At 43.8% G+C, this 25411-nt stretch overlaps 2 protein-coding genes across 5 annotated transcripts in view; one reads left to right on the forward strand and one right to left on the reverse strand.

Moving 5' to 3' along the window:
* APAF1 (apoptotic peptidase activating factor 1) overlaps positions 1 to 25411 on the reverse strand; it is a 515858-nt gene that overhangs the window by 135554 nt on the left and 354893 nt on the right. The gene's annotated exons all lie outside the window — the stretch shown is intronic.
* LRP4 (LDL receptor related protein 4) overlaps positions 1 to 25411 on the forward strand; it is a 105972-nt gene that overhangs the window by 77013 nt on the left and 3548 nt on the right. The window contains exons 26-36 of the mRNA XM_085886641.1: positions 2926 to 3151; positions 3235 to 3541; positions 6797 to 7015; positions 7403 to 7561; positions 10281 to 10389; positions 10560 to 10704; positions 13594 to 13707; positions 14458 to 14671; positions 14772 to 14839; positions 19006 to 19093; positions 19356 to 19506. Of these exons, the coding sequence (XP_085742767.1) occupies positions 2926 to 3151; positions 3235 to 3541; positions 6797 to 7015; positions 7403 to 7561; positions 10281 to 10389; positions 10560 to 10704; positions 13594 to 13707; positions 14458 to 14671; positions 14772 to 14839; positions 19006 to 19093; positions 19356 to 19506 (1800 nt within the window). The remainder of the gene's footprint in view (positions 1 to 2925; positions 3152 to 3234; positions 3542 to 6796; positions 7016 to 7402; positions 7562 to 10280; positions 10390 to 10559; positions 10705 to 13593; positions 13708 to 14457; positions 14672 to 14771; positions 14840 to 19005; positions 19094 to 19355; positions 19507 to 25411) is intronic.

Here is a 25411-nt window from a genome sequence, read left to right on the forward strand (position 1 = left end):
TAGGCGTAAGTCGGCAGCGTCTAACTCGTCACTTCGCCTAAGTCGGCAGCGTCAAAAAGTCCCGAATTTATCTCATGTTAAGTCCCTATGAATCAAGGGTCATCCCTCTGTAAGTCGTCATCTCTAAGTCGTCACTTCGTCTAAGTCGTCAGATGTTGTCCGTTCCCACATCATGGAAACTCAAGTAAATTACCACTCCTAACTCGTCACACGGAACTGCTGCCTCGTGAGAATCCCGATTTCATGGAATCGTGATGCTCGCTCATTGGTTTACACGCCAGTGATAGGCTATTTATAACTGCGTACACACGTTGATCGCACTGCAGGCAGGACAATGGCGACTAAGCGTAAGCTTACAACTAAAACCTACCAAGAAAATACGACATTGTCCAGTTTTGCGAGGCAAACCCACTGATGAAGAAAACAGCCATAGCTGAGAAGTTGGACATCAAACAGCAGACATTGAACGATATCTTGAAGAATAAGGGCACGATGTTTGGACAAGTGGAGAAGATCGCGAGGCCGGTGGTAAGTGTGAAACGTGTGTCCTTTTAAGATATCGATGACGCGCTCATCATCTGGTTTCGGCAAATGTCGGCTCAGCCAAATATTCGGTTGGACGGTGAAATGTTGCTGCTGAAGGCACGTAAATTCGCTGCGGACATCGGGCATGATGATGCCGAGACCTTGCCGATGCACTGGATAGACAGATTCAATGTGAGGTGGGGAATCGGCAAGGTCAAGAAGTGCGGCGAATCAGGCAGCGTGGATTCGGCAGTGGTGCCAGACTGGAAGGATGGCAAATTGAAAGACATCTTGGAAAGGTATCAGCCTCGGGACGTGTACAATGCCGATGAGACTCGGCTTTTCTGGCAGATGCTGCCAGAAAAGTCTCGGGTTCGTTGGTCAATCCCATCATGGTGATAAGCAGGCGAAGTTGTTGTCTTACAGTTGTTCATTATCTTTACTTTTGATAAACTGATTCATGAATTCCATCTTTGCTTGATCACTTTCCAACTCACCAATGAACCCCCACCTCTGCCCCGAGGATTGTGTTTTCCTTTTGGTACAATAGCCGGCTCTCACACGTACGTGTCCAGGCCACGCACGACTTCATCCTTCACCCCACAGTCATCATGAATGTTCGCATACGCGTAAGTCGTCACATTTCTAAGTCGCCACTTTTTTCTTAGTCCCAATGGTGACGACTTACGCCTAGTCTACTGTAGTTCCATTCCACTATTTTGACCCCCATTTCAATATCACTGCTGATTATAACACTGCCTTGATTCTCCGAGTGAGATATTCCACCTAATGTGTAAAAGTAATAGAAATTAAAGAAAAAGTTTGCGCTGCATATGATGTCATCATGCAGTGACGTTTTTTTTTTTTTTTTTTTTTTGTTATGATACACATTATGCAATATACCTTGTATGGAAGCAACCATGGCAGTTTTGTGTGAGCTATGTCACCTAATGTGTAAAAAAAATAATATATTTAATACGTGGTGTAAAATAAGGGGCCGCGTAGGTGGGTTAGAACAATAAATTGAGGATTTCAGTCATTTTCGGTTTTTGGTGTTTATTTTTACTTTTCATGCTCTTTCACGATTTATCTCACAAAAAAAGTGAAAATAGGACAATGTACACACCTAAAAGTTTGTTTTTTGGCATGTGCTCTCACATGTAAACAAAAAAAAAAATTATTTATTTTGTTTCGAACTAGTTTAACTTTGGTCCTCTTTTTAGGTAATACCTGGGCAACACCAGGTAACCTCTGCTATTTTCATGAGGAGATAAGTGGTCAGTTTTTAAAGCTTACACCAAAATTTTGGTGAAGCAGTCATGAATGATATGGTCTCAATAAATTGTATGAAAGTTAAGATTTTTGTGTTGTTATTCCCCGACCGGTTTCACCAGAGGGTACTATAAAGTTTGCTTTCAGTCTGTCCGTCCATCCCACCTGTGGTTTTTCCGACTTTTTTTCCCCATACCCTCTAACGTCTTCAACTTAAACTTGGTACATGGCTTTATTATGATAAGTTACAGAACAACAATTGGATTTTGGTGTGTCACAAGGACGAATGATCCAGATGCAAAATAGACCTATCAGTGGGATACAAAACGGAAACTGCTCAACCTGGCAGAGGGATGCGCTCTACCGAGTGTCATTGTAGTTATTAATATTTTCATCACTATTCACTCTTCCTTGTTGCATCTGACAACCACGATACACCGACAATGAATAGTCGCTGTCATGATAGGTCATGTATCTTGTATTAAAGAGGGAAGCATCTTCTTTGTTCTGGATTTTATACTTCCGTTGATGACTTGTCAGCAGTGGCATAATTTTTATATGTGGCATATGCCACTTGTCAGCAGTGGCATAATTTTTTCTTTTCAATTTCACGCTGTCTTCAAGAAAATAGAGCTATCACCACTTGCATTCAATGGTCCTGCAATCACAAGACCAATGACTTGTTTTTCATTCCTCTCGTGTGTCCCTTGTGTCCCTTCAATAATATGTGTCCCTTCAATAATATGTGTCCCTTCAATAAAATGTGTGCTGGGCATTAAAATGTGATGTTAGTCCTCTAGGATTACTTTCTTCCAGTCTGATCTGGTGTAGCATTGTCATTAAGAGGAGATTACATGGTGCTGAGGCAGGATTCATTCTGGTATTCATTTTGTCACCCTTAAAATGATGATAGGCTTAGTTGAACCATCTGGTGTTTTTAGGCACGTCTTGGATTTGAACGCAGGACCAAAGGCAGCCACCTTAAGATCCTAAGTCAACCACCTTGACTGTTAAACCACAATCAGGCATAGCTTTTCATCATATATGTGTGCAAAAGAGATGCCTATTTCTATGATACTTTTTTCAAAGACATTGCACAGTTTAACACCACCTCTCCCACCCTATCAGCGTATTGAAGCATCGGATCTAAACGGAAACCACCGCCACACACTGGTCATGCCAGTTCCGCACCCATACGGCCTGTCCCTCCTGGGTGAGTTCTTGTATTGGACTGACTGGCAGGAGCGGGCAGTACGACGCACCGAACGGGTGCGTGGGGGCGATCCTTTCACCGTGTGTGATGGACTTCCTGGTCTCATGGACATCCAGGCAGTGGATCGCACTCAGCCTGCTGGTGAGTCTTGTTATTATATTGATATTCCAGAAATATAATACAATGATGTGAGCTACATCTGTCTCATTCTGAACTGTCCTCAGGCTTTAACCGCTGTGCACCACGTAATGGACAATGCAGTCATCTGTGTCTGCCAACACCTGCCGGCGGAGCCTCTTGCGCCTGCCCAACGGGAATCAGGCTGCGAAAAGACAAGCACACATGCGAGTCTGGCCCCGAGTCCTTTCTGCTGTTTTCTGACCGTGCCACTATCCGCTGGCTATCGTTGGACACTGATGACCGTTCAGATGTCCTTGTCCCAGCCATTGACCTGCACAATGTCATCGCATTGGACTATGATGGAATGGAGCACCAAATATACTTCACCGACGTTCACCTGGACACAATACGGTGCACTTGGGAAGAATATTTGATTTCCAAAGCGCTTTCGTGTTGCACTATTGTATGTGGAGGATTAACGATTGGAATCGTAACATCAAACATAATTTTCATCTTGGTCATCACATACTTTTCCCTAGAAATAATTCTGTCATTGCCATGAATATACATTTAAAGGCATTGGGTTGACCTGTTAGGCATTCCCATCTGAGCACTAATCAAATGAGCCTTGCATCTCAGGTTCGAAGAAGTAATAAGAAACTTTTTTTTTTAATGTGAACGGATGTAGGGGAAAACATACGTAAACAACAAGGATATATAATGGTTGTATGCCATTGTTTTTTTGGCCAGATGCCAATACAAATATATAAGTAAGTAATTTTTATTTATTAGAAGTACCAAGTAGCATCATAACACTTGTTTGCTGGCATTATATACTTTTAAATTATAAGTAATACAAATATACAAGTAAGTAATTTTTATTTATTAGAAGTACCACATAGAATCACAACATTTGTTAGTGAGCATGATATAATTTTCAATGACAGCTAATACAAATATATAAGTAAGTAATTTTTATTTTTAGAACCACATATAATTGTAACACTTGTTAGCAGGCATTATATAATTTTAAATTACAAGTAATACAAATATGCCAGTAAGTAATTATAATTTATTAGAAGTACCACATCGAATCATAACACTTGTTAGTGAGCATTATATAATTTTAAATTACAAGTAATACAAATATGCCAGTAAGTAATTATAATTTATTAGAAGTACCACATCGAATCATAACACTTGTTAGTGAGCATTATATAATTTTAAATTACAAGTAATACAAATATACAAGTAAGTAATTATTTATTAGAAGTACCACATAGAATCGCATTTGTTAGTGAGCATCATATACTTTACAATTACCAGTAATACAAATATGTAAGTGAGTAATTTTTATTTATTAGAACAACATATAATTATAACACTTGTTCGTGAGCATTATATAATTTTAAATTACAAGAAATACAAATATACTAGTAAGTAATTATTTATTAGAAGTACCACATAGAATCACATTTGTTAGTGAGCATCATATACTTTACAATTACAAGTAATTGAAATATATAAGTGAGTCATTTTTATTTATTAGAACCATATATAATTATAACACTTGTTTGTAAGCATTATATAATTTTAAATTACAATTAATACAAATATACAAGTAAGTAATTATTTATTAGAAGTACCACATAGAATCACATTTGTTAGTGAGCATCATATACTTTACAATTACAAGTCATACAAATATATAAGTGAGTAATTTTTATTTATGAGAACAACATATAATTATAACACTTGTTAGTGAGCATTATATAATTTTAAATTACAAGTAATACAAATATACTAGTAAATAATTATGTTTTAGAAGTACCACATCGAATCACATTTGTTAGTGAGCATCATATACTTTACAATTACAAGTAATACAAATATATAAGTGAGTAATTTTCATTTATTAGAAGTACCACATAGAATCATAACACTTGTTTTTGAGCATTATATAACTTTAAATTACAAGCAATACAAATATAAGAGTAAGTAATTGTTATTTATTGGAGGGACTACATAGAATTATAACAATTGTAAGCTAACAAACTGCCTGGCTCAATAATGGATATTGGTTTATTAGAACACTTCATAAATAGCAGGCAGTTATTATGAAGGCTAATAGGTTTTAAAAAGAGAGTTGTTGTTTTTTGTCTCTGGTGCAGTGTGTTGTTTGTGCCAGAAAACTGAAATTCTGACATTTCTGAACTCGCTGCATATCCAGTGTTCAAGCACACTGTACTTTAAGTATGACCCCCACCATAAAGGTCTAATATTTTACAGACTGACAGGTCTTAATGTCTTTGGTATGACTCAGCCAGGGTTCAAACTACTATCTTCGCAGACTCATATAAGATGCTATCACTATTACAGCACTGAACCCGGTTAAAAGGCTTTACACCAGATTCAGTGACATAATGGTTCGAGCATCTGCCCAGTCTGAGTCTGAGAGGTAGGAAGGTTCGAACCCCGGCCAAATTATACGAATGACTTTAAAATTGATGCATGCTACTTCCTTGATTGAAGCTCAGAATTAAAAAAGAATAGAGCACGGACAGACAACCGTCAGTTGGCAATCATTGCACAGGCTTTGATGAACCGAATGACCTCCTTCATTGAAGTTCCTCGCAAGGGAACTCGTATTGAGTATTGCATGTATTGCTTTGTAAGTAATGCAAATAATGGCTTGGTTACAAATCTAAATCAAAGTCCAGACACCCTCCTGTACCCTCCATGAGCCATTAAAAGCACCCTCATATATCCTTCATGAGTCATAAGTAATAGGTCTGGTGAGACATTTCTGCAAAATGGTGATCGCCATGATGGACTACAAACAGTACAGCTTGATGTGCGCAATGTTTGAGTGCACTTTTATTCCAGTATTTTTCGACAAATCCAGTTCAGCATGCGGTCATAATGAGTCTGTGGTTCGTGTTGGAGGATTCATTTGAGCATTAGACTAGCCAAGGAGTATGTGTTGTACTTTATAACAGTGAGGTAAAGCACCATTAGAGTACACAGAAGCTACTACAAAATGCCAGCTGGTAATGTAAAGTTGTTCTTCAGTATTATAAAAAATACTCGAGAGCAATTTAAAATGTAAAAAGAAGGTCAAGGGAAGATGATGGCAGAGAGAAAGGAGGGGTGGGCGTTCAGTTCAAATATGATGTGGGAGAGAAGGAAAAGAAGCTTGGGAGACCATTGGAGTAAGAGGAGAAAAAGGAAGGGGGAAGATGCCAACAATTCCACCTTATTCACATGAATCGATAAATAATCGATTGTTTTGAATGATTTCATGAAGTTTACCTTTAAAATGGTGTTTGCCATTATGTGCCATTACTCTGATCAAATTCAAAACTCATAGCCTGTCTAATTCGGAGCGGGGAATCAGGTGCTGCTTTCACAGCATAGTGGGGCCCCCAAGAATGGTGATACCGGCAGCCCAGTGGTGCACCTGCACGACTTAATGACTTCTCATATATATTGAATCGATGTTTAAACACCTGTCTGAAGGAATCGTTGTCGACTTAAATCTTGTTGATGTATGCATGAATTTAAGCGACTGGAGTTCTCCTCACAGAACCACTCTATATCACTCAACACGTCCGCCTGAGTGTACAAAGATTGGTGAAGTCAATATTGCAGCGGTGTTTTCTCCAGGAGGGTGAACCTCGATGGTACTGGAGAAAAGACAGTTGTGGACAATGGCCTGGTCACCACTGATGGCTTGTGCGTCGACTGGGTGGCTCGCAATCTTTATTGGACCGACACGGGACGGGACGCCATTGAAGTATCCAGACTGGATGGATCCAGCAGGAAGATTATTGTGAACGGTAGCTTGATGGAACCTCGGGCTATTTCTGTCTTCCCCATGAAGGGGTAGGTACTCATGCCAGTAAATATAATTATTATAATAATAACAACAATCATGACAGACAGTTAAATGATGCACTTTCGTCATCGGTTATTTTGTTGGCTTGTAGTTAGATATTTTTTCGGACAGCATTAATCATTCGATATTCTCAGAATACCCTGTGATGGACCCATGTAATCACCCTACCATATAACTGATTATGCCATTGTATAAACTATATCTCATAATTGATTGTCCAATCCAACCCTTAAATTAGTGCCCATAACCTGTTACTGATTGTTCTATCCTGCAAACAATCCCATCTCAATTAATTGTTGCTCTTAGTTTGTCGTATGCAACCCCTTTGGTGCTCATTCCTCAACTGATGTAAGATATTTGTGATGACTTTACAGGTTTCTATTTTGGACGGATTGGGGTGAGCAGCCGAAGATTGAGCGAAGTTTGCTGGATGGCTCAGACATACGCGCTCTCGTCACAACCAACTTGGGATGGCCCAATGGACTTACATTGGACTATGACCTAGAACGGTACAAGCATGGCCACACCTTGCAGTGAGCCATGCAAATTGTGGTTTTCACTCCGAGGTCAACAAACTTTATGTGAAATTCCAGAGACGAACAATAGCCTGAGACGAGTATGTTTGATATTAGAAACGGAATAGGAAAATTGGACCATGGAGAGGTTCTATTTTTCTACTGCACTTAATTAAAACCATTATTAACTACAATGGGCACTCGGTAAAGTGCATACCTCCACCAGGCTGAACAGTTTACGTTTACTATCCCACTGATAGGCCGGATCTGCATCCAGACCTGAACCAAAATCTAATCGGCTTGTTCTTGTCACCTGACTAACTCATCCACCTAATTTTGTCCTGACTCGTCCACATCTTTTTGAAACATCATGCTATATATCGTTTCGGCCATATCTCTCAATGTTGAAGTCACTTGACTATGAAAAAAATTATCATATCCAAATCTGGATCTTCAGCAAAATCAAATCAATTCTTCTTTGTCACACACCCAACCTGTCCATGAAGTTTCAACCAAATCCGTCGTCAACTTTTTGGGATATCATGCGACATATTATTTTTTGCCAAATCCCTCAATGGTGAAGAATCACTTTAAAATATTCTCGTATCCGAATCTGGATCTTCACCAAAATCTAATCAATTTATCCTTGTTGCACACCCAACCTATCCACTAAATTTCGTCCAAATCCGTCTGCAACTTTTTGAGATACCCTGCTCACAGACAGACAGATAGGGATGAAAACATAACTTCCGTCCACCTTTGCTTTACCAGCCTCTATTCAAACCTCCATATTCCCAAGCGGCTGGATTTTTCTCCAGGGAGCCCAGAGTGGGGGGGGGGGGGCGAAAGTCCAAGGAGCTCAGGGTTCAAAGGGTTAAAAGACCACTGTGCAGGGTGTTTCAAAAAGAGTGATGCAACTTTAAATGTTTATTTACAAAGAAACAGAAACCTCAAGAATGTGAACCAGACATTTCTTGAAAGCTCGTGACATCGTATTTCCTATCATTGATTGCTCTTGCAGTAAGTCACTGCTTGAGTTAGTGAGAGCCCAAGGTCTGAAATTGGCATTTACACAAAATCCATGTCATTGACGTTCTCGATGTGTGCCCCTGCACGATTCAGACAGGCGTTGATTCGGGCTCCAAAGTTCCGTCCAACTTTCCTGTAGGTCTCGTGGCACTCCCTGAAGGTAGTCAGACACCTCCTGCTTCAGATCATCCAGTGTGGCAGGGTGGTTAGCATAGACAGAGCCCTTGGCAGCCCCCCAGAACCAGGAGTCCAGACGGTACAAGTCTGGGCTCTGGGGTGCCCAGTCATGAACGGTACCCAGGGCAACGAGGCAGTTTCTGAAGAGCTGCTGCAGGAAAGTGATGGTGTCACCAGTAGCATGTTGAGCTGGTTTGGGGTGACCTTTTGGGCTAGATTTTTATTGAACTTCTGGAGCTTGGCTTGGTAGCACTCAACGTTGATCATCACCATCCTGCTGTTTTCATTCTCAAACTATTAAGGCTCGAGCATTCCCCATCTGGCATTGAAAGTACAGAAGCACGTGACCTTAGGCCCTTTCAGGGTACCTCTCAGTGATCTCCTGAGGTGGTTCTGCCCCCCCCCCCCCCCAGAAAATGTTGTTGTGGTTGTTGATGGCACCGTTCAAGTGGACTTCATCACTGAACCACATCAGGTTGATCCAGTTTGGCTACCGCACCATCCTGTAACTGAGCCAATTGCACATATCAAGTCTCCTCTTGTCATCTTGACTCAGTTTATGCCTAATAGAGATGATGTATGGGAAAAGCTTCAGTTCCTTAGTGAGGATACGCCAGAATAATGTTGGTTTGATGCCTAGCTCCCGGGAGCGCCGGCGGTGGGACTTCCTGGGACTGTCCACGGCAGAATCCTGCACAGCATTGATGTTGGCTTGGCTCTTGGCTACTGATGGCACAATTTGTGGGTCCATCACTTGTTCTGAGGTCGTATTCCCAGCAGAACCTCCGGCGGGTGTCTACATATGATTTTGTCTCACACCACAGAGCCACCACTTTTGTCTTCTGCTTCACTGTCAATGGCATAGTTGAGCTACTGAGCTAGAAATCCCAGGGAACAAATATCACGATAGCACCACCAAACCCTGAAAAGGAAAAACAGTATTGGTCAAAAAACAAAGAAATGGCAGGAAGTCAAAGTTGTATCAATCTTTATGGAACACCCTGTACTTTGCTGCAAGCATTTACAGGCACCAGCAGAGTACCTGCAATACAGGTGATCGTGTTCCAAGCGTGCAACACATTCTTCTGACACATCCCTTTATTTGGGTAGCGTCGAGGTAACAGATAGCTGCCTCGATCGCTCCTGAAAATAAATAGAAAATAACCCGAGTTATGTATACGAAGCAAAAACATGCATACTGCCCCATATTTATAATACCCCATGGTTATATAGCTCGGATAATTCCAATCGCACACCTCTCCCCACCTTACCTCCCTCCAGAAGGAAGAAAATGTCAAGGTGGGGAATTTTTTTTTTTTAACCTTGTTGGAATCAGATGAAACTTGCGCAGACAAAACTTCAGGGTGCCCTCACTAATCCCTGAAGGTTTCAGCTTCCTCGGTCAAATCCTCTATCTTCTCAAGTGTTTGCTTAAAATTGAGCAATGAGATGAAAGTCTTGTTCACCGAAGAACATTGATCTCTTCTTCTTCGTTACGGTGTCTTTGTTTTTTTGGTCTTCGTGAGTGCAGCATGTTCTGGGTCGATGCTCAGCTTGACCGCATTGAGAGTTCCAACCTTGAGGGGAAGGCACGGAAGGTGCTCATGGACCATGTCCCTCATCCGTTTGCACTGACACAGGTGGGAATCATTGTTGTGTCTGGGTTACAGCTCATTGGTGTTGAAATTTTTTTGGTCTTTACTTACCACAATTGGGCTTTTCAGTGTTCTGTGAGCACGAGGAATACATAGGAGAAAAAAAAAATTTATGAGGTTGCTCATGCCTTGCTGTCTTTCCCACGATCCTTCAGCATGAAGGCTTCATCTACTGGACTGACTGGGAGCGCAAAGTGATCGAACGTGCTGACAAATTGACGGGTCATGCACGAGAGACCATGCTTACTGGCACCGACAGCTTCATGGACATAGTAGCCGTGTGGCCTCGAAGGCAAAGAGGTGAGGGCACAGAGGAACGAAGCGGGGCGTGTGGTTCATGGAGTGCGAGATGCAATTGCTCCACGATGACGTGAGGGCAAACTGGTGTTATTGTGAATGTGGACTTCATGTCGAACTGGTTTGCCATTCAGTAACACAAAGCAGTGGATAAAAAAACATTGGCTCTCATCATCTATAACCAAAGTTAAATGAGGGTTATAGAATTTGTTGGTGAGCTTAAATGTGACATTTAAAAAAAAAAATCTCAGCGAACACGCATGAAGTTCTGTCATTATTGGTGTATTTCTGGTGTGTGGGGGTGATGGTGAGGGGGGGCGGGGGATGCATGACAATGCTCACAGTTTCAATTCACCGTTAACCCCATGAACCCTAACAGCTCCTTGAATTTTTGGCTCCCCAGCTCCCTGGAGTGAAGATCCGGCCGCTCGGGTATATGGGGGTTAGGATAGTGGCTGGTAAACCGGCCGCTCCGGTATATGGGGGTTAGGATAGTGGCTGGTAAACCGGCCGCTCGGGTATATAGAGGTTTGGATAGTGCCTGGTAAACCGGCCGCTCGGGTATATGGAGGTTTGGATAGTGGCTGGTAAACCGACCACTCGGGTATATGGAGGTTTGGATAGTGGCTGGTAAACCGGCCGCTCGGGTATATGGAGGTTTGGATAGTGGCTGGTAAACCGACCGCTTGGGTATATGGAGGTTTGGATAGTGGCTGGTAAACCGGCCGCTCGGGTATATGGAGGTTTGGATAGTGGCTGGTAAACCGGCCGCTCGGGTATATGGGGGTTAGGATAGTGGCTGGTAAACCGACCACTCGGGTATATGGGGGTTAGGATAGTGGCTGGTAAACCGGACACTCCGGTATATGGGGGTTAGAATAGTGGCTGGTAAACCGGCCGCTCGGGTATATGGAGGTTTGGATAGTGGCTGGTAAACCGACCGCTCCGGTATATGGGGGTTAGGATAGTGGCTGGTAAACCGGCCGCTCGGGTATATGGAGGTTTGGATAGTGGCTGGTAAACCGGCCGCTCGGGTATATGGGGGTTAGGATAGTGGCTGGTAAACCGGCCGCTCGGGTATATGGAGGTTTGGATAGTGGCTGGTAAACCGACCGCTCCGGTATATGGGGGTTAGGATAGTGGCTGGTAAATCAGCCGCTCGGGTATATGGAGGTTTGGATAGTGGCTGGTAAACCGACCGCTTGGGTACATGGAGGTTTGGATAGTGGCTGGTAAACCGACCGCTTGGGTATATTGGGGTTAGGATTGTGGCCGGTAAACCGGCCGCTCGGGTATATGGAGGTTTGGATAGTGGCTGGTAAACCGACCGCTTGGGTATATGGGGGTTAGGATTGTGGCCGGTAAACCGGCCGCTCGGGTATATGGAGGTTTGGATAGTGGCTGGTAAACCGGCCGCTCGGTTATATGGAGGTTTGGATAGCGGTTGGTAAACCGACCGCTCGGGTATATGGAGGTTTGGATAGCGGTTGGTAAACAACCGCTCGGGTATATGGAGGTTTGGATAGCGGTTGGTAAACAACCGCTCGGGTATATGGAGGTTTGGATAGCGGTTGGTAAACCGACCGCTCGGGTATATGGAGGTTTGGATAGCGGTTGGTAAACAACCGCTCGGGTATATGGAGGTTTGGATAGTGGTTGGTAAACCGACCGCTCGGGTATATGGAGGTTTGGATAGTGGCCGGTAAACTGGCCGCTCGGTTATATGGAGGTTTGGATAGCGGTTGGTAAACCGACCGCTCGGGTATATGGAGGTTTGGATAGCAGTTGGTAAGCAACCGCTCGGGTATATGGAGGTTTGGATAGCGGTTGGTAAATAACCGCTCGGGTATATGGAGGTTTGGATAGCGGTTGGTAAACCGACCGCTCGGGTATATGGAGGTTTGGATAGCGGTTGGTAAACAACCGCTCGGGTATATGGAGGTTTGGATAGTGGTTGGTAAACCGACCGCTCGGGTATATGGAGGTTTGGATAGTGGCCGGTAAACTGGCCGCTCGGTTATATGGAGGTTTGGATAGCGGTTGGTAAACCAACCGCTCAGGTATATGGAGGTTTGGATAGCAGTTGGTAAGCAACCGCTCGGGTATATGGAGGTTTGGATAGCGGTTGGTAAACAACCGCTCGGGTATATGGAGGTTTGGATAGCGGTTGGTAAACAACCGCTCGGGTATATGGAGGTTTGGATAGCGGTTGGTAAACCGACCGCTCGGGTATATGGAGGTTTGGATAGTGGCCGGTAAACTGGCCGCTCGGTTATATGGAGGTTTGGATAGCGGTTGGTAAACAACCGCTCGGGTATATGGAGGTTTGGATAGTGGCCGGTAAACTGGCCGCTCGGTTATATGGAGGTTTGGATAGCGGTTGGTAAACCGACCGCTCGGGTATATGGAGGTTTGGATAGCGGTTGGTAAACAACCGCTTGGGTATATGGAGGTTTGGATAGCGGTTGGTAAACAACCGCTCGGGTATATGGAGGTTTGGATAGTGGTTGGTAAGCAACCGCTCGGGTATATGGAGGTTTGGATAGCGGCCGGTAAAATGGCCGCTAGGGTTCAAAGGGTTAATCATTCTCCAAGGTCTCTTTCCTCGTCAATGCTGGACTGTAGGCTCGTTTTATGGTCCGCCAGCTTTTCAATTCCAGGCAATGGAACCTTCCTTCTGTATGATGTGCTGTATTGGGATTAAGAAGATTGAGGTTGTTCACCAGAGCTGCAGTAGTTATTTCTTGCAGATTTAAGACTATAGAATACTCAATTAACTTCTCTGACGTGAACCTATGATAGCATTCAGCATTTTTTGACTTCAAGTAGATGATGTTCTCTTCCGCATATCTTCCCATGATTATTACCCTCATTCTTCCAACTCCCCTCCAGGGACAAATGCTTGTGGTACAAACAATGGTGGGTGTTCTCATCTTTGTCTGGCCCGAGGGAGCGATTTTGTGTGTGCCTGCCCAGATCAACCAGACACAAGACCCTGCAACGCAGGTTTGAATGTCTTTCTGGTCTCAATGGTTTGTCTTTGTATATGGAAGTTTGAATTGATAGAAGGTGGAAATTATGACGTTGTCATTTAGAATGGGATGTGTGTTACATGGGGTGGTAGTATAGCCGAGAGTTACGCACATTCACTTCCGAGCTGTCTCGCCTGGGTTCCAATCTTGACCCATCTACAAACTGTCATCCTGGTGTCTCGCAGGAGGAGCGAGCCATCAATGTCTGTACCATCCATCGGATAGACAATAAACTTGGTGTCCTATCAACTAGAATTAGTTGGTGGAGGCTAAAGATGCCATGGTATCCTTCATGGTAAGTGGGTCATTTATTGCGGGCACCCTGGCCAAATTACAAATTCCTGCCACCTTCAGTTGAGTATCCTGGGTTGGAGAGAGAGAGACAGACAGACAGACAGACATGAGACATGAGACATTCAGCCAAAAAACAATTAGCTCGAGTCGGAAAAAAATTGCAAAAATGTGAGACAACATGAGCTTCTCATGTCACTCCACTTCCCCAGCAAAAATATGTCTTGGGAAGTTGATAAGATCATTGAATGGTGTGATGGGAGACCACAGCAGATGGTGATGGCTATGAGAAAGAGGGATTTGATAAACACAAGGAGGAGATTCTATAGGTTGGAGAATTGTTAAATTTAACTGCGGTATTAAACATCTAATCACGTTTTTCGTCTTTGTTTTTTTTTTTTTCCTTAAACCCTATACCACTAACACCTTCCAGCAACAAATTCACTCAACAATTCAGAGAATAGTTTCTCATCGAAGTCGAAACCGAGTATTCGAGTAAGTTTGTCTACACAATCGAGACCGACAGATGCCTCTCAGCGACATCTCACATCACCTCCATCAACTCTACAACCAAAGCAAACTATGGTTCTCAAGCCACTTCATACATCAACACCATTGCCACCACAATCTAAGATATCAACTACCCAGTGAGTATGCAGACATTGGCACCCTGAAGGTCTCTGGAGCATGTGCTGTGAGTTGTGATTTAATTGAACCGGTTGATTTTCTTGACATGTGTCTGCACAGGTGTACCGGCGATGAACTTTGCAAAGAATCAGAAGATAAAGCGATGCTGGTTGAAGCAGAGACGCAAGGTGTGGCAGTTCCAAAGTACACAATCCCTGCTAAATAGCAAAAGGTTCTATGTACCAAATTTGAGTGTTCCAGTCACCCACTTCTGGTTAAACTTCCAAAATCCAGGCTTAATGCGCACCTCAACTTTTATTCCTCCATTCTCCCTTCAGGAGGCAGTTCTTTCCCATTCTCCCCTCCAGGGCTTTACGCAGGCAGAGCACCTGCACCTTGTGTCACACCCCCCATCCTGACCCATGATCTTTATTACCCCCATCAACCCTTCTTAACCCAACACTCTTACTTGCTGATTCCAGTGTTTCCTCCCCTTCTCTTTCTCTCTCCGCTCCTTTCTTCGTCGTTTATCCCCTTGCTAGTTGTACCCAAATTGTTGGCCCGCTGTCCCACTGCCATTTCAGCCTTTATCTGCAATGAATCTCACACTTGTCGAGGAAACCAAAAAAACTTGCTGATTGCTGATTCGTTTATTGTGTTGGAGGACTTAAGTTGGTGGTTTGCAGTTTCTGCACACAAGTATCACGTACCTCGAAAGGATCATTCGCTCAGAGGATCAGAGATATCAGGAAAAGGATGGCATCCAAGACCAGCCAGGATGATGAAGGATTAAAAGGCCACCAACCTGACTGCCGGTGACCAATTATTATTGTCATGGCAAGCGACGCAATTGGCATTGTGGTGAACAGAAGCCCTCCGTCTGTTATCCATTCAGTCAGATTGCTTCTGTCCTGTGGCATTCCTAAGCGATGTCATTGAGTCGCCCATTTTCCGACGTACATCGTTTTGGCCAGCATTGCGTACAATGCCAAGGCTCATGGAAGAGCTAGAACATAAAATGGATCGGGACGTAACGGAACAAAAGGAACAGTAGAAAGAGAAGGGGGTGGGGGGGGCACCAACAGCAGGTCTGAGGGACAATGCAGAGTGAGACTTGAACAAATAAGGGATGCAGGAAGGAATGAGGGGTAGGGGAGGATGCATGGGGTGGACATGAAGGATACAGAATCAATGCCCTCAGGAAGAAAAAACTGGAAATTTGGAAGGAGGTGGGCTTGGTGGTCCAGGGGGAAGGAGGTGTTAATGGGGGTAGAAAAGATCATGGTTTTGCATGGGGGTTGCACAACTTGACATGGGCGTTCGCATTTGAAAGTTGCAGGGCTTTGTGAAACCAGTTTGATGTGAGGTTTTGGTGATGGTTAAAGTAATTGTTGAGAAATCAGAACGATGAAGGAAATTTATTTATTTTTTCTCCCCCAACAACTGCATCGTGTTTGCTGAAAAGTTTAAGATACGAATGGAGGTTCAGTTTAATTTAAAACAATAGGTGTTTAAACTTTGCTTTGGACCCCTTGGATTCACCTGCGTATGTTCATTTTGCCGGTGTGCATCAATTGATTACATAAATCACACAGGATTTGCACTAAAGAATCTTTTTCAGGCTACGGTCGCTCAAAGCTGTATCGCCGGCACCAATTTCATCCGGAATCATTTCACTGCCATTCGTTGCGATAAACTTCAAAATCCTGGAATGACATCGACAGATCGAAAGGTGTTCAAGGAGTTTGTCCCCTTGTGTCATCACGGTTTGATTATAGCGTTCCTTGAGAGCCATCATACGTGAAATGACGACTCCTAGCCCTTTTTCACTGACTCCATAATCCCTTTTTCCTCCCACCCACTCCCCTTATCAGACTCTTCGATGTTTCTGCAACACTGCAAGTCCCATTGCAGCTTCACTGACTTCCCCGTCCACACTTCTCCTATCCCTTGACCAATTCAAAAACTCTCCGTAACTGTCATGGCCCTGGACCATGAATTCACCCAAGTTAAGGTTGAAAGCCAAACCTGAAGCGAATGTGTTTCATAAAGCAAATTGTCAATGTTAAAACATCAGATAAAACCAACAAACGGTATAGGACGATAATTATTTGCTTCCTTGAATGTGAAGACGTAAGTTGATTGTAACCATCTCAACTTTCTGATAAATTCACTGCACATCCTGAGTACAACCAGCAAGTTTCAACTTTTTGTTGTTTTAAAAGCGAATACGACATAGTATGCTTTTCTTGCAGAGAATTGACGTATTTCGTTTGATTACCTCCACCACCGAAGGTGGACGGAGGTTATGTATTCACCGCCATCTGTTTGTCGGTGAGCAGAATATCTCAAAAAGTTGTGCACGGATCTGGACGAAATTTGGTGGATAGGTTAGGTGTGTGACAAAGACAAAGCGATTAGATTTTGGTGAAGATCCGGATCCGAGAATTTTTTTAAAGTGATTCTTCACCATTGAGAGATGGGTCCAAAAACGATACGTAGCACAATATCTCAAACGGTGTGGACGAGTTATGACAAAACTATGTGGATGGATTGGGAAGGTGACAAAAATAAGCCAATTAGACTTTGGTTCAGGTCCAAATCCACATCCAACCTATCAGAGGGATACAAAACGTAAGCTGTTCAACCTAGCAGAAGCATGCACTCTACCAAGTGCCATTCTCGTTACGACTTGTAATACCCACTCCCAGCAGGAGTGGCGCTACATGATACACATTTAGACAGATAATTTGCATCACCACTTACACCAAAACAAGCAGGGTTAAAAAGAGATTTAGCCACCAGAAACATTCTTTGGTTCACTCTGAGTACAACCACCAACTTTTAACTCGTTCTGTCCAGTGGTTTTGCAGTGCATAGATGACATACAGACATGGGGTGGACGGACAAAAATTGGAGCGCATAGACAACAGACAGACAAAATTTTTGTGTAATTTATTTTTGTCTGCCTCTTCCCCTTTTCCTCTAACCCCAACCCTCTCTCATTTATGGCATTGACTTTTACATTAAAAAATAGCAGTGCTCACTCTCATGGGCATACGAGTGAGAGGGGAGGAGGGTGGGGAATGCCCCCCCCCCAAAAAAATAGCCATCGTAGCTTTTATAATTCTGGCATAAAAATATGACGATGACAAAATATTGTGAGACGATTAGATATTGCAAGATGACAGAATGCTTACCTGTGATGTAAAATCTCAGTCTCTCTCTATCGAGTGCAGCCTGTGGCTGCTGGTTGCATCATTCGTTGGGACGCGGCTATGCCGCTGATGCAGTGTCCCCCTTACCAGTACACTGGTGGTCATTTTGCCGACCTCGGACGGATGACAGGCTGAGTCCACCTGGTGTATTTTTTTAATTCAGTGGCCAACGGGGCTTGAACTCAGGACCCTCGGATCCCAAGCCGCCACCCTCACCACTAAGCCAACATCAGGCTAAAATCTCAGTGAATTGTCATATATTTGACCATTATTGCAATTATCAATCGTTATCATTTTTGGGTTATAATAATATTAAAAAATATGAGAAATATCGAATTTATTAAACACCTGGCAAGAGGCAACTCTGCCTGAGTCCCGAGGCTTCGCCTGCCCTCAAGGATTATAGCACTTTCGAAATGACGTATTTCCATGTTTGAATGCGTCACGAATGCTTGAACTTCCCGGATCACATCTGCTTGCCATCGAAGTGTACATCCAGGCAACGTTGCCATCATTCGGGCAAATGTTTAGCTGCCCTCATCAATTTTTTTGGCTCGTTCACCCATGGTCACTCTGGTGCAGCTGGTGATGGACGCAATGGGAGAACTAGCAGTGGATACAGAGGACTGACATTGCGAGTGACGCACATTGCAGGGTATCACGACGAATCCATTTTGATCAATATTCGAAGTCTCATCGAGGGTTTTGGACGTGAATTACATGCAGGACAAAGAAAACGGGAGACTACTTTGATATGATCACTTGCTTCTGCTCAGATGAAGGGTGAACGACCGAAACGTCAGTTTCTCCTTTCTTCCCACAGTGGTTAGTATACCTCGATCAACGTCCGGTTGATTCCACCCTTTACTTTGAGATGAATCACAAGGACCTTGGTAGACGATGAACATCGGCATCCCGCACATAGAATTTGAACCCAGGTTATGAGAATTCTGAGCCTTTGGGTTCAGATGACAACACCAAACAGGCCAATCTGGAGTTTTATGAAATTTAATCGTCGGCCATGTACCGGTGCATGTTTTTCCTTCATTGTTGAAGCTTGTACAACTATTAATTCTCTTTATTTGTCAAACTTTTGCTCTCAATCTCATTCCCCTCTCCTTTCCCTCTTTGTTCAGCTGCAGAATCCCACACACCCTACATCATCGCCATCATCCTCTCTCTTATTGCATTGCTTGCATTTTCTGCCCTCATCATGTTCATTCGGTGAGGAAGTTGGGCCAACGAGACGGATGAGTGGATCAGAGTAGGGATGTGAGCAAAGGGAAGAGGGGGGAATGAGTTTTTAAGTCAAAACAGATATTATTGAGAGCATTTGGGAAGCTCAGCAGACATTGTCAGGCAGTAGATGTAGTTGTGTTTTTCTAACCATGCATTGCTGCGGTATATTGTTACCACTCACATGAACTCAGTACCTTATTTCCCATCTCCCTTTTCACACTTTCTCGTCCCATGAAATGTCCTTAAGGCACAGAAGGAGATCAGGAACTGTGTGTAGTGAGGTTCCTGGCTTGGCACAGTGCGATGATCTCGTGTACTCTAATCCAATATATCGCGCCTCAAATCAGGAAGTCGTGCTGGAAGGCCAGCACAAAGTCCAGGGTCGTGCCTGCCAAGAGGTGAGGATTTACGAGATGTTCGGTATTTCGCTGGGAGTTCAATGTGTACAAATGGAAACCCGATTGTAAAACTTGAAGGTTTGCTCAATGTCATTATTTCCCATGCTCTTTAATGGGGCAGTTTTATGTTCTCCATTGTATTATATCTTCTGGACTTGGCAGGATAGTCAAACCGATGCTGTCCAGGTGAACAATGATGTGGAGATGTCATTGCATGTGATTTCAGGGACATTAACATTAACCCTCTAGAGCCCACGAAATGTTCTGGGTGAACAAAAAAAAGAAATCAAACAAAATTGCATGCGGTCACCGATGACCCCTGGGGCTCTCGAGGGTTAAAGCAATGATTAATTATTGCGATATTGTGATGCGAACCGACACCTTTTTCCCCACCATGTAAGGACGTGACATCTCCAATTGTTATTTAAATCCTGGATGGTTTTACCAATAATGCTCAGTACACCTGCTCGAAGCCTCACTGCACCTGCTCTTAACAGGCTCCAGACTCTCTTAACAACAGACTTCACAAGTCTTCATATTGACAAAGTATGTGAAGTTTGTACTACGTCCGGTAGGCATTGGGCATGGTGAGAATTAATTTAAATGTTTCGAAACGATTACGTTCATATGGTTTGACTTTTCTGAATGAGACGTCAAGGCTCATGAAAGAGCTGGATGCTCGGACGTTGGAATTACATACTAAGAACTTGACTGGCAGGCAAGAGACACAACACTTCTGATTATCTTGTGTTTTATATTTTTACCTCCATCACCGAAGGTGGAGGGAGGTTATGTTGTTTGGCTGTTTGTTGGGTCGCCGAAATATGTGACCCTTATTGTCAGTAATTCTGTCTGTTTGTTTGGATGTTTGTTCGTTTGTCATCAGCATAATTGGTAGTAAACGTGGGCGGATTTTGACCAAACTCGGGTGGTAGGTACATCTTATGACCTAGAGCTTTGGAAATTGTGATGGTTGCTCGGGACGCTTTGGTCCCCTAGCAACAACCGAAAAACCTTCAAAATCGGTACCGTTCACGCGAAATCAATTCCGAAAGCCATTATCCCACGTCGGGTTATGAAATTTGGCACGAATGATCTACAGGTGATGCTCTATCAGATATATTCCGGTTTTTGTGATATATGGAGTACTTTACCTGCAGCGCCCCCTTCAATTAGGGTATGCGCGAAAATTGGTGAAAATTGAAGGCCCCCTTGCGACCAGGTGAGTGCATCGATAGGAATGAAACTTTGCAGGTTCATGGTACTCAATGAGTACTACGACTTTGCCTCAGGACATATTGACCGATTTCGCTTAGGTCAGGGGTCAAAGGTCAATTAGTGCAAAAATCGATAATATGCGAGAGCTGGAGATGCCTTCGCGCCAAATGCTACTCCTCCTAGGGTTATGGTCGGATGGTCATGAAAATTCACCTAATCGTCTGGAATGCATTGTGCACAAACGATCAAGCCAGATTTTGGATTTAGATCTTTGTTCACCCACAGCACCCCCTCGAACTTTGGGGATTTCCGATTTCAAACCGCATTTTCGATACTTTTCATTCAAATGGATACCGAGTAGTTATCAGTAGATGGAACTGGATGAGATTTGATATGCATAATCTTAAGGTGATCCCCTATCTGCTATATGACATCCATTTTGCTCTATATCTTATAGTTTCCATGCTTAGCGACCCATCGCCGCCTAACGGCTTGTCTATCTGTCTGTTTGTTTGTATGTCAGTCGCTTACGGGTCACAATGTCAAACCGATTTTCAAGAAACTTCACCACATGGGAGAGTTAGTTATAAACAAGAAGCCTCTTGCTTTTGAGGTCAAAAGGTCAACAATTTTGTGAAATTTCTAAAATCCTCAATTTTCATCCAATTGACTAGAAATTTGAAGAGGATTTGCATATCAGGTCAATGGATTCAATCACCAATTAATTTTGAGGTCATCATCAGCCGAAAGGTCAACATAAGAGAAATTTGTACAATTGTAAATTTTCATCCGATTGACTCGAAATTTGAAGAGGATTTGCATATTTGGTCATTAAAGTCAACCACCAATTATTTTTAAGATCAAATGTGTTGTATGGATTTTGCAAGTTTCGTGCTCTGCATGACATCTTTCTTGTTTGTTTGTTTGTTTGTCTGTGAGCAGGATCTCTCAAAAGGTTTTGGAAGGGGTCGGACAAAATTTGGTGCACAGGTTGGGAATGTGACAAGGACAAATTGATTCGATTTTGTTCAATATCCGCATCCGAATCCAATAATTTTTCAAGTGATTCTTCACCATTGATTCATGGGGCCGACAACAATATATAGCAGGATATCTCAAAAGGTTATGGACGGATTCATACTAAACTTTCTGAACAAGTTGGGTGTTTGATAAGGACAAATTTATTTGATTTTAGTGAAAATCTGTATCCGGATCCAGATACGATAGGTTAAAAAAAATTTTTTTTAATGATTCTTCACCATTGAGAGAGGGAGCTGAAAACAACATACCGCATATTTCAAAACTCTTCATGAATTTATGGATGAACGGATGAATTGATGAATCATGAATCATGAACGGATGAATTTAAACTCTTCATGAAACAAAATGGAATTAAACACATTAGGTCTGCCCCCTACCATCCAGCCACAAACAGGCTGGCTGAATGTTTTGTTCAAACTTTCCAACAGGCTTTCCACTCTGTGAGTGGTGTGGAGTGTACCATTGAAGCAAAGCTAGTACATTTCCTGATATCCTACAGGAATCCTCCTCGTGCAACAACCGGAGAGAGTCTTGCAAAAATGTTTATCGGCAGACCACTGCGTACTAGATTGGATGTGGTTAAACCTGACGTCAGAAAAAGGATTAATGATAGACTTTTTCAATGGGCCCTTGGTGGAAGTGAAGGCACCATGCGTGAATTGCTGGGGTGATAGCCTGTTCTTGTGCATTCCTCCCATCAGGATCACAAATGGGTGACTGCTGCTGTAAGGTCCAGATGTGGTCCCTTAAATTATGATGTTGCACTTGGAGCCTGCGTTTGGAAACGGCATGTGAACTAAATGTGGGATACCAGGCTTAGCTGTGAAGTTGAACCTTTACAATCTGCAGACCCTGATTCTCCTGTAAGATTGGAGACAGAGGGGTCGGCATCAACCAAAATGATGCCTGCACCGGCAGGATCATTGCCTGTTGAGACCGATACTGCACCGGCGTCAACAGATGCCGCATCTCCACCAATTGAGGCAACTCTGGGGACAAGGTGGTATCCGCAGAGACACCATAAGGCCCCAGAGAGGTTGAATCTGTGAACTGATTCAGTTATGAGGCAAGATAATCCCCTCAAAACCGCGAGCCAGGGTAGATTACATCCCTGTGCTCAATCCACTATATTGTACATTTCAGTTACATGTTGGAAGATGTTTGTGATTGATTGCGATGTTCTCTTGTTATGATGCTTTTGTAATGTCTTTGATAATACTATTTTCTGGGGTCCATTGAATGAGTAAAATGTTATATTAATTCATTGTTATTTGGGATGAGATCTACAAGGGAGGAAATGTGCTGAATTCATAATTATATTGTAGATTATAGGTCCCTTTGTGTACGACGTAAGGATTCACTGTGGAGTGACACCGCCTTGCGTATGAACATGCATCGGCGAAGAAGGCAGTTCCATGCCTGCCACCTTTCATGCCTGTCGTGACTACTTTGAGCTACTCAAGTCCTGATCACCTGTGCAATATGTATTGTCACCTTCACAAGGCCCATGACGTATATTGGCTCCAACCTTTTGAAATTTGATGATCCTTTTAACAGTTGCTGAGGTTGTTTTACAACTTAATGGAAAACTTTAATGGGGGGCATGGCGATTGTGAATATGACACTTTTGAAGATGTCTTCGGGCTTACACAACACCAAAATTGCAGATGTACGATTTTTTTTTTTTAGGGTGCAATTGTGGGTGGTGTCAGGCTAGCTGTCCAACCGATGGGTATGGAGGGGACATACAAACACTTGTGCCATTAAATATAAACCAGCAGGTACCCACGGAAAATCCGTGCAATGTAACTTCAAGTCCTCAACTCCCCCTCCCAAACACCCAAGTCATCAAGCCCCCCCCCTCTCAAACCCCAAGTTCTCAACCTCCCCCTCCCAACCCAAAGGCTTCAATCCCCTCCCCACTCCAAGCCTTCAAATCCCCTCCCAACCATAGCTCCTCAACCACAACAACCTCTCTCCCCCACCCTCCCCAAAAGTCTCAACCTTTCCCTCCCAACTCTGTCCCATCTTTTCTCTACCTCCCTCTGAACTCCAACTCTCTGTCCTGCCCCCTCCTCCCACTCATAAAAGCAAAAGGGTATTCTTACATCAATCATTACGTGTCTAATATTGTTACAAATCTGGAAACCATTCGCATTCACACATACAGTTGACCCAAAGTTTAGTTATTTTGTTAAGTATATGTGGATAGTTAGAATCCCTCCCTTATGTCTAATGGGAACTTAATGTATGCGCTGCGAGTTTCTTTCCAGTTCGTTTTCTGCATCAATCCCCTCCACTCCTTCAGCTCCATTACACACGTGTTCAAGGCCACGAACGTAGACGGAGTTTCCATCGCTTTAGAGCCGACTCCGCCCCAGCAAGATGGAATGTTCCTCTTGTCCAATCAGAGGTGAGATCGCTTCAGCTCCAACTCTGCCCCATCAAAGAAGAATGTCTCCCCTGTCGACACTAGGGAAGGCAAAAGAGCCTCTCTCGGGGGAGGAGCACCGAGACGCCGACACGCCCCTCCTCCAATCGCGGCTGGCCACCACAACACCTGAAAACGCCCCGTCCAATCCGGAGGCGAGTTACCTGAGAGCGGATCCCTCCACTCCGCACGGGGGAGGGATAAGAAGGATCGCGAGCTGTATCCGATAGTTGGTGGGTTCCTTGGTTCCTTGGAGGTCGTTCCTTGCTTCTGGTCTGCTGGGCTCTCCTGGTCGGCGGTCATCATTCGTGGCTGGCCGGATCGTCCGTAGGATCCTGGCTGCGCTCGTTGGATTCTGGTTCGTGGGTTTAAGTCCCACCGTGGTGGGTTATGTTGGAGCGCTTGAGCTGGGGATCCCCGTTCCCTTCGACGGACTCCGAGCTCCACAGATGCGAGTTGCTAAAACCGCATGAGGCGGCCAGGTACCCGACCAAACTCTAACCCCCAGCTTGCTTTTCCTCCGCGGCTGGAGGGCCCAATAAAGGCCAGCCGGCTGCATTTATTTTTGGGTGTGTGTGTCCGTCTGTGGCCAGTCTTGTAAGTAAAACTCTTAATTGATTGCCATTGTATGTTTGCCTGCATTGATATTCGGGATTAAGTCTGCTCTGTGTTTCCCTCCCTATTACCTTGTCAATAAATAACTGTTAGATGTTCCAGTTCATCGTCTGTGTTTTCTTTCATTGACCCAGTATGGTTCGGGCTTGAGAATTAGGGAGGCCGATTGTGCCGTAAATTGTTATTTGGAGCGGCGCGTCTTTGGTAATGCCCGCTCGGTTACGCCGATCCGAGTCGGTAACAGCGACTCGGTTCAGACAAAGCCGGCCGAAGGTGTGGTTTCCCCGGTAGCTAGACCGCGCGGCTAATTAGGTAACTTGGAATCAGACAAAAAGACCCTAACCGCGCGGGCGAAATATTGGCGTCCACGGTCCATTAAGTGACCCGTCGACTTCGGAGTTATCCGGAGTGACGACCTTCAATTCCGGGTGTTTGGGCGTGGGGGGGAGGAGATGGCCCAACTGCTCCGTCTAGCGGTCTTCCTCGCCACCGAACCCGGCAACTATAACAATATCTTGTCATCACAATCAACAAGTTTGAATTTGTCTTGCTTGGACAAAAAACGACCATCAGTATTCTGTGTATTTTATATCATTCACA

Source organism: Eptatretus burgeri, chromosome 6 (assembly GCF_056783735.1).
Source record: "Eptatretus burgeri isolate ZD-2024b chromosome 6, Ebu_testis_v1, whole genome shotgun sequence".
NCBI lineage: Eukaryota > Metazoa > Chordata > Myxini > Myxiniformes > Myxinidae > Eptatretus > Eptatretus burgeri.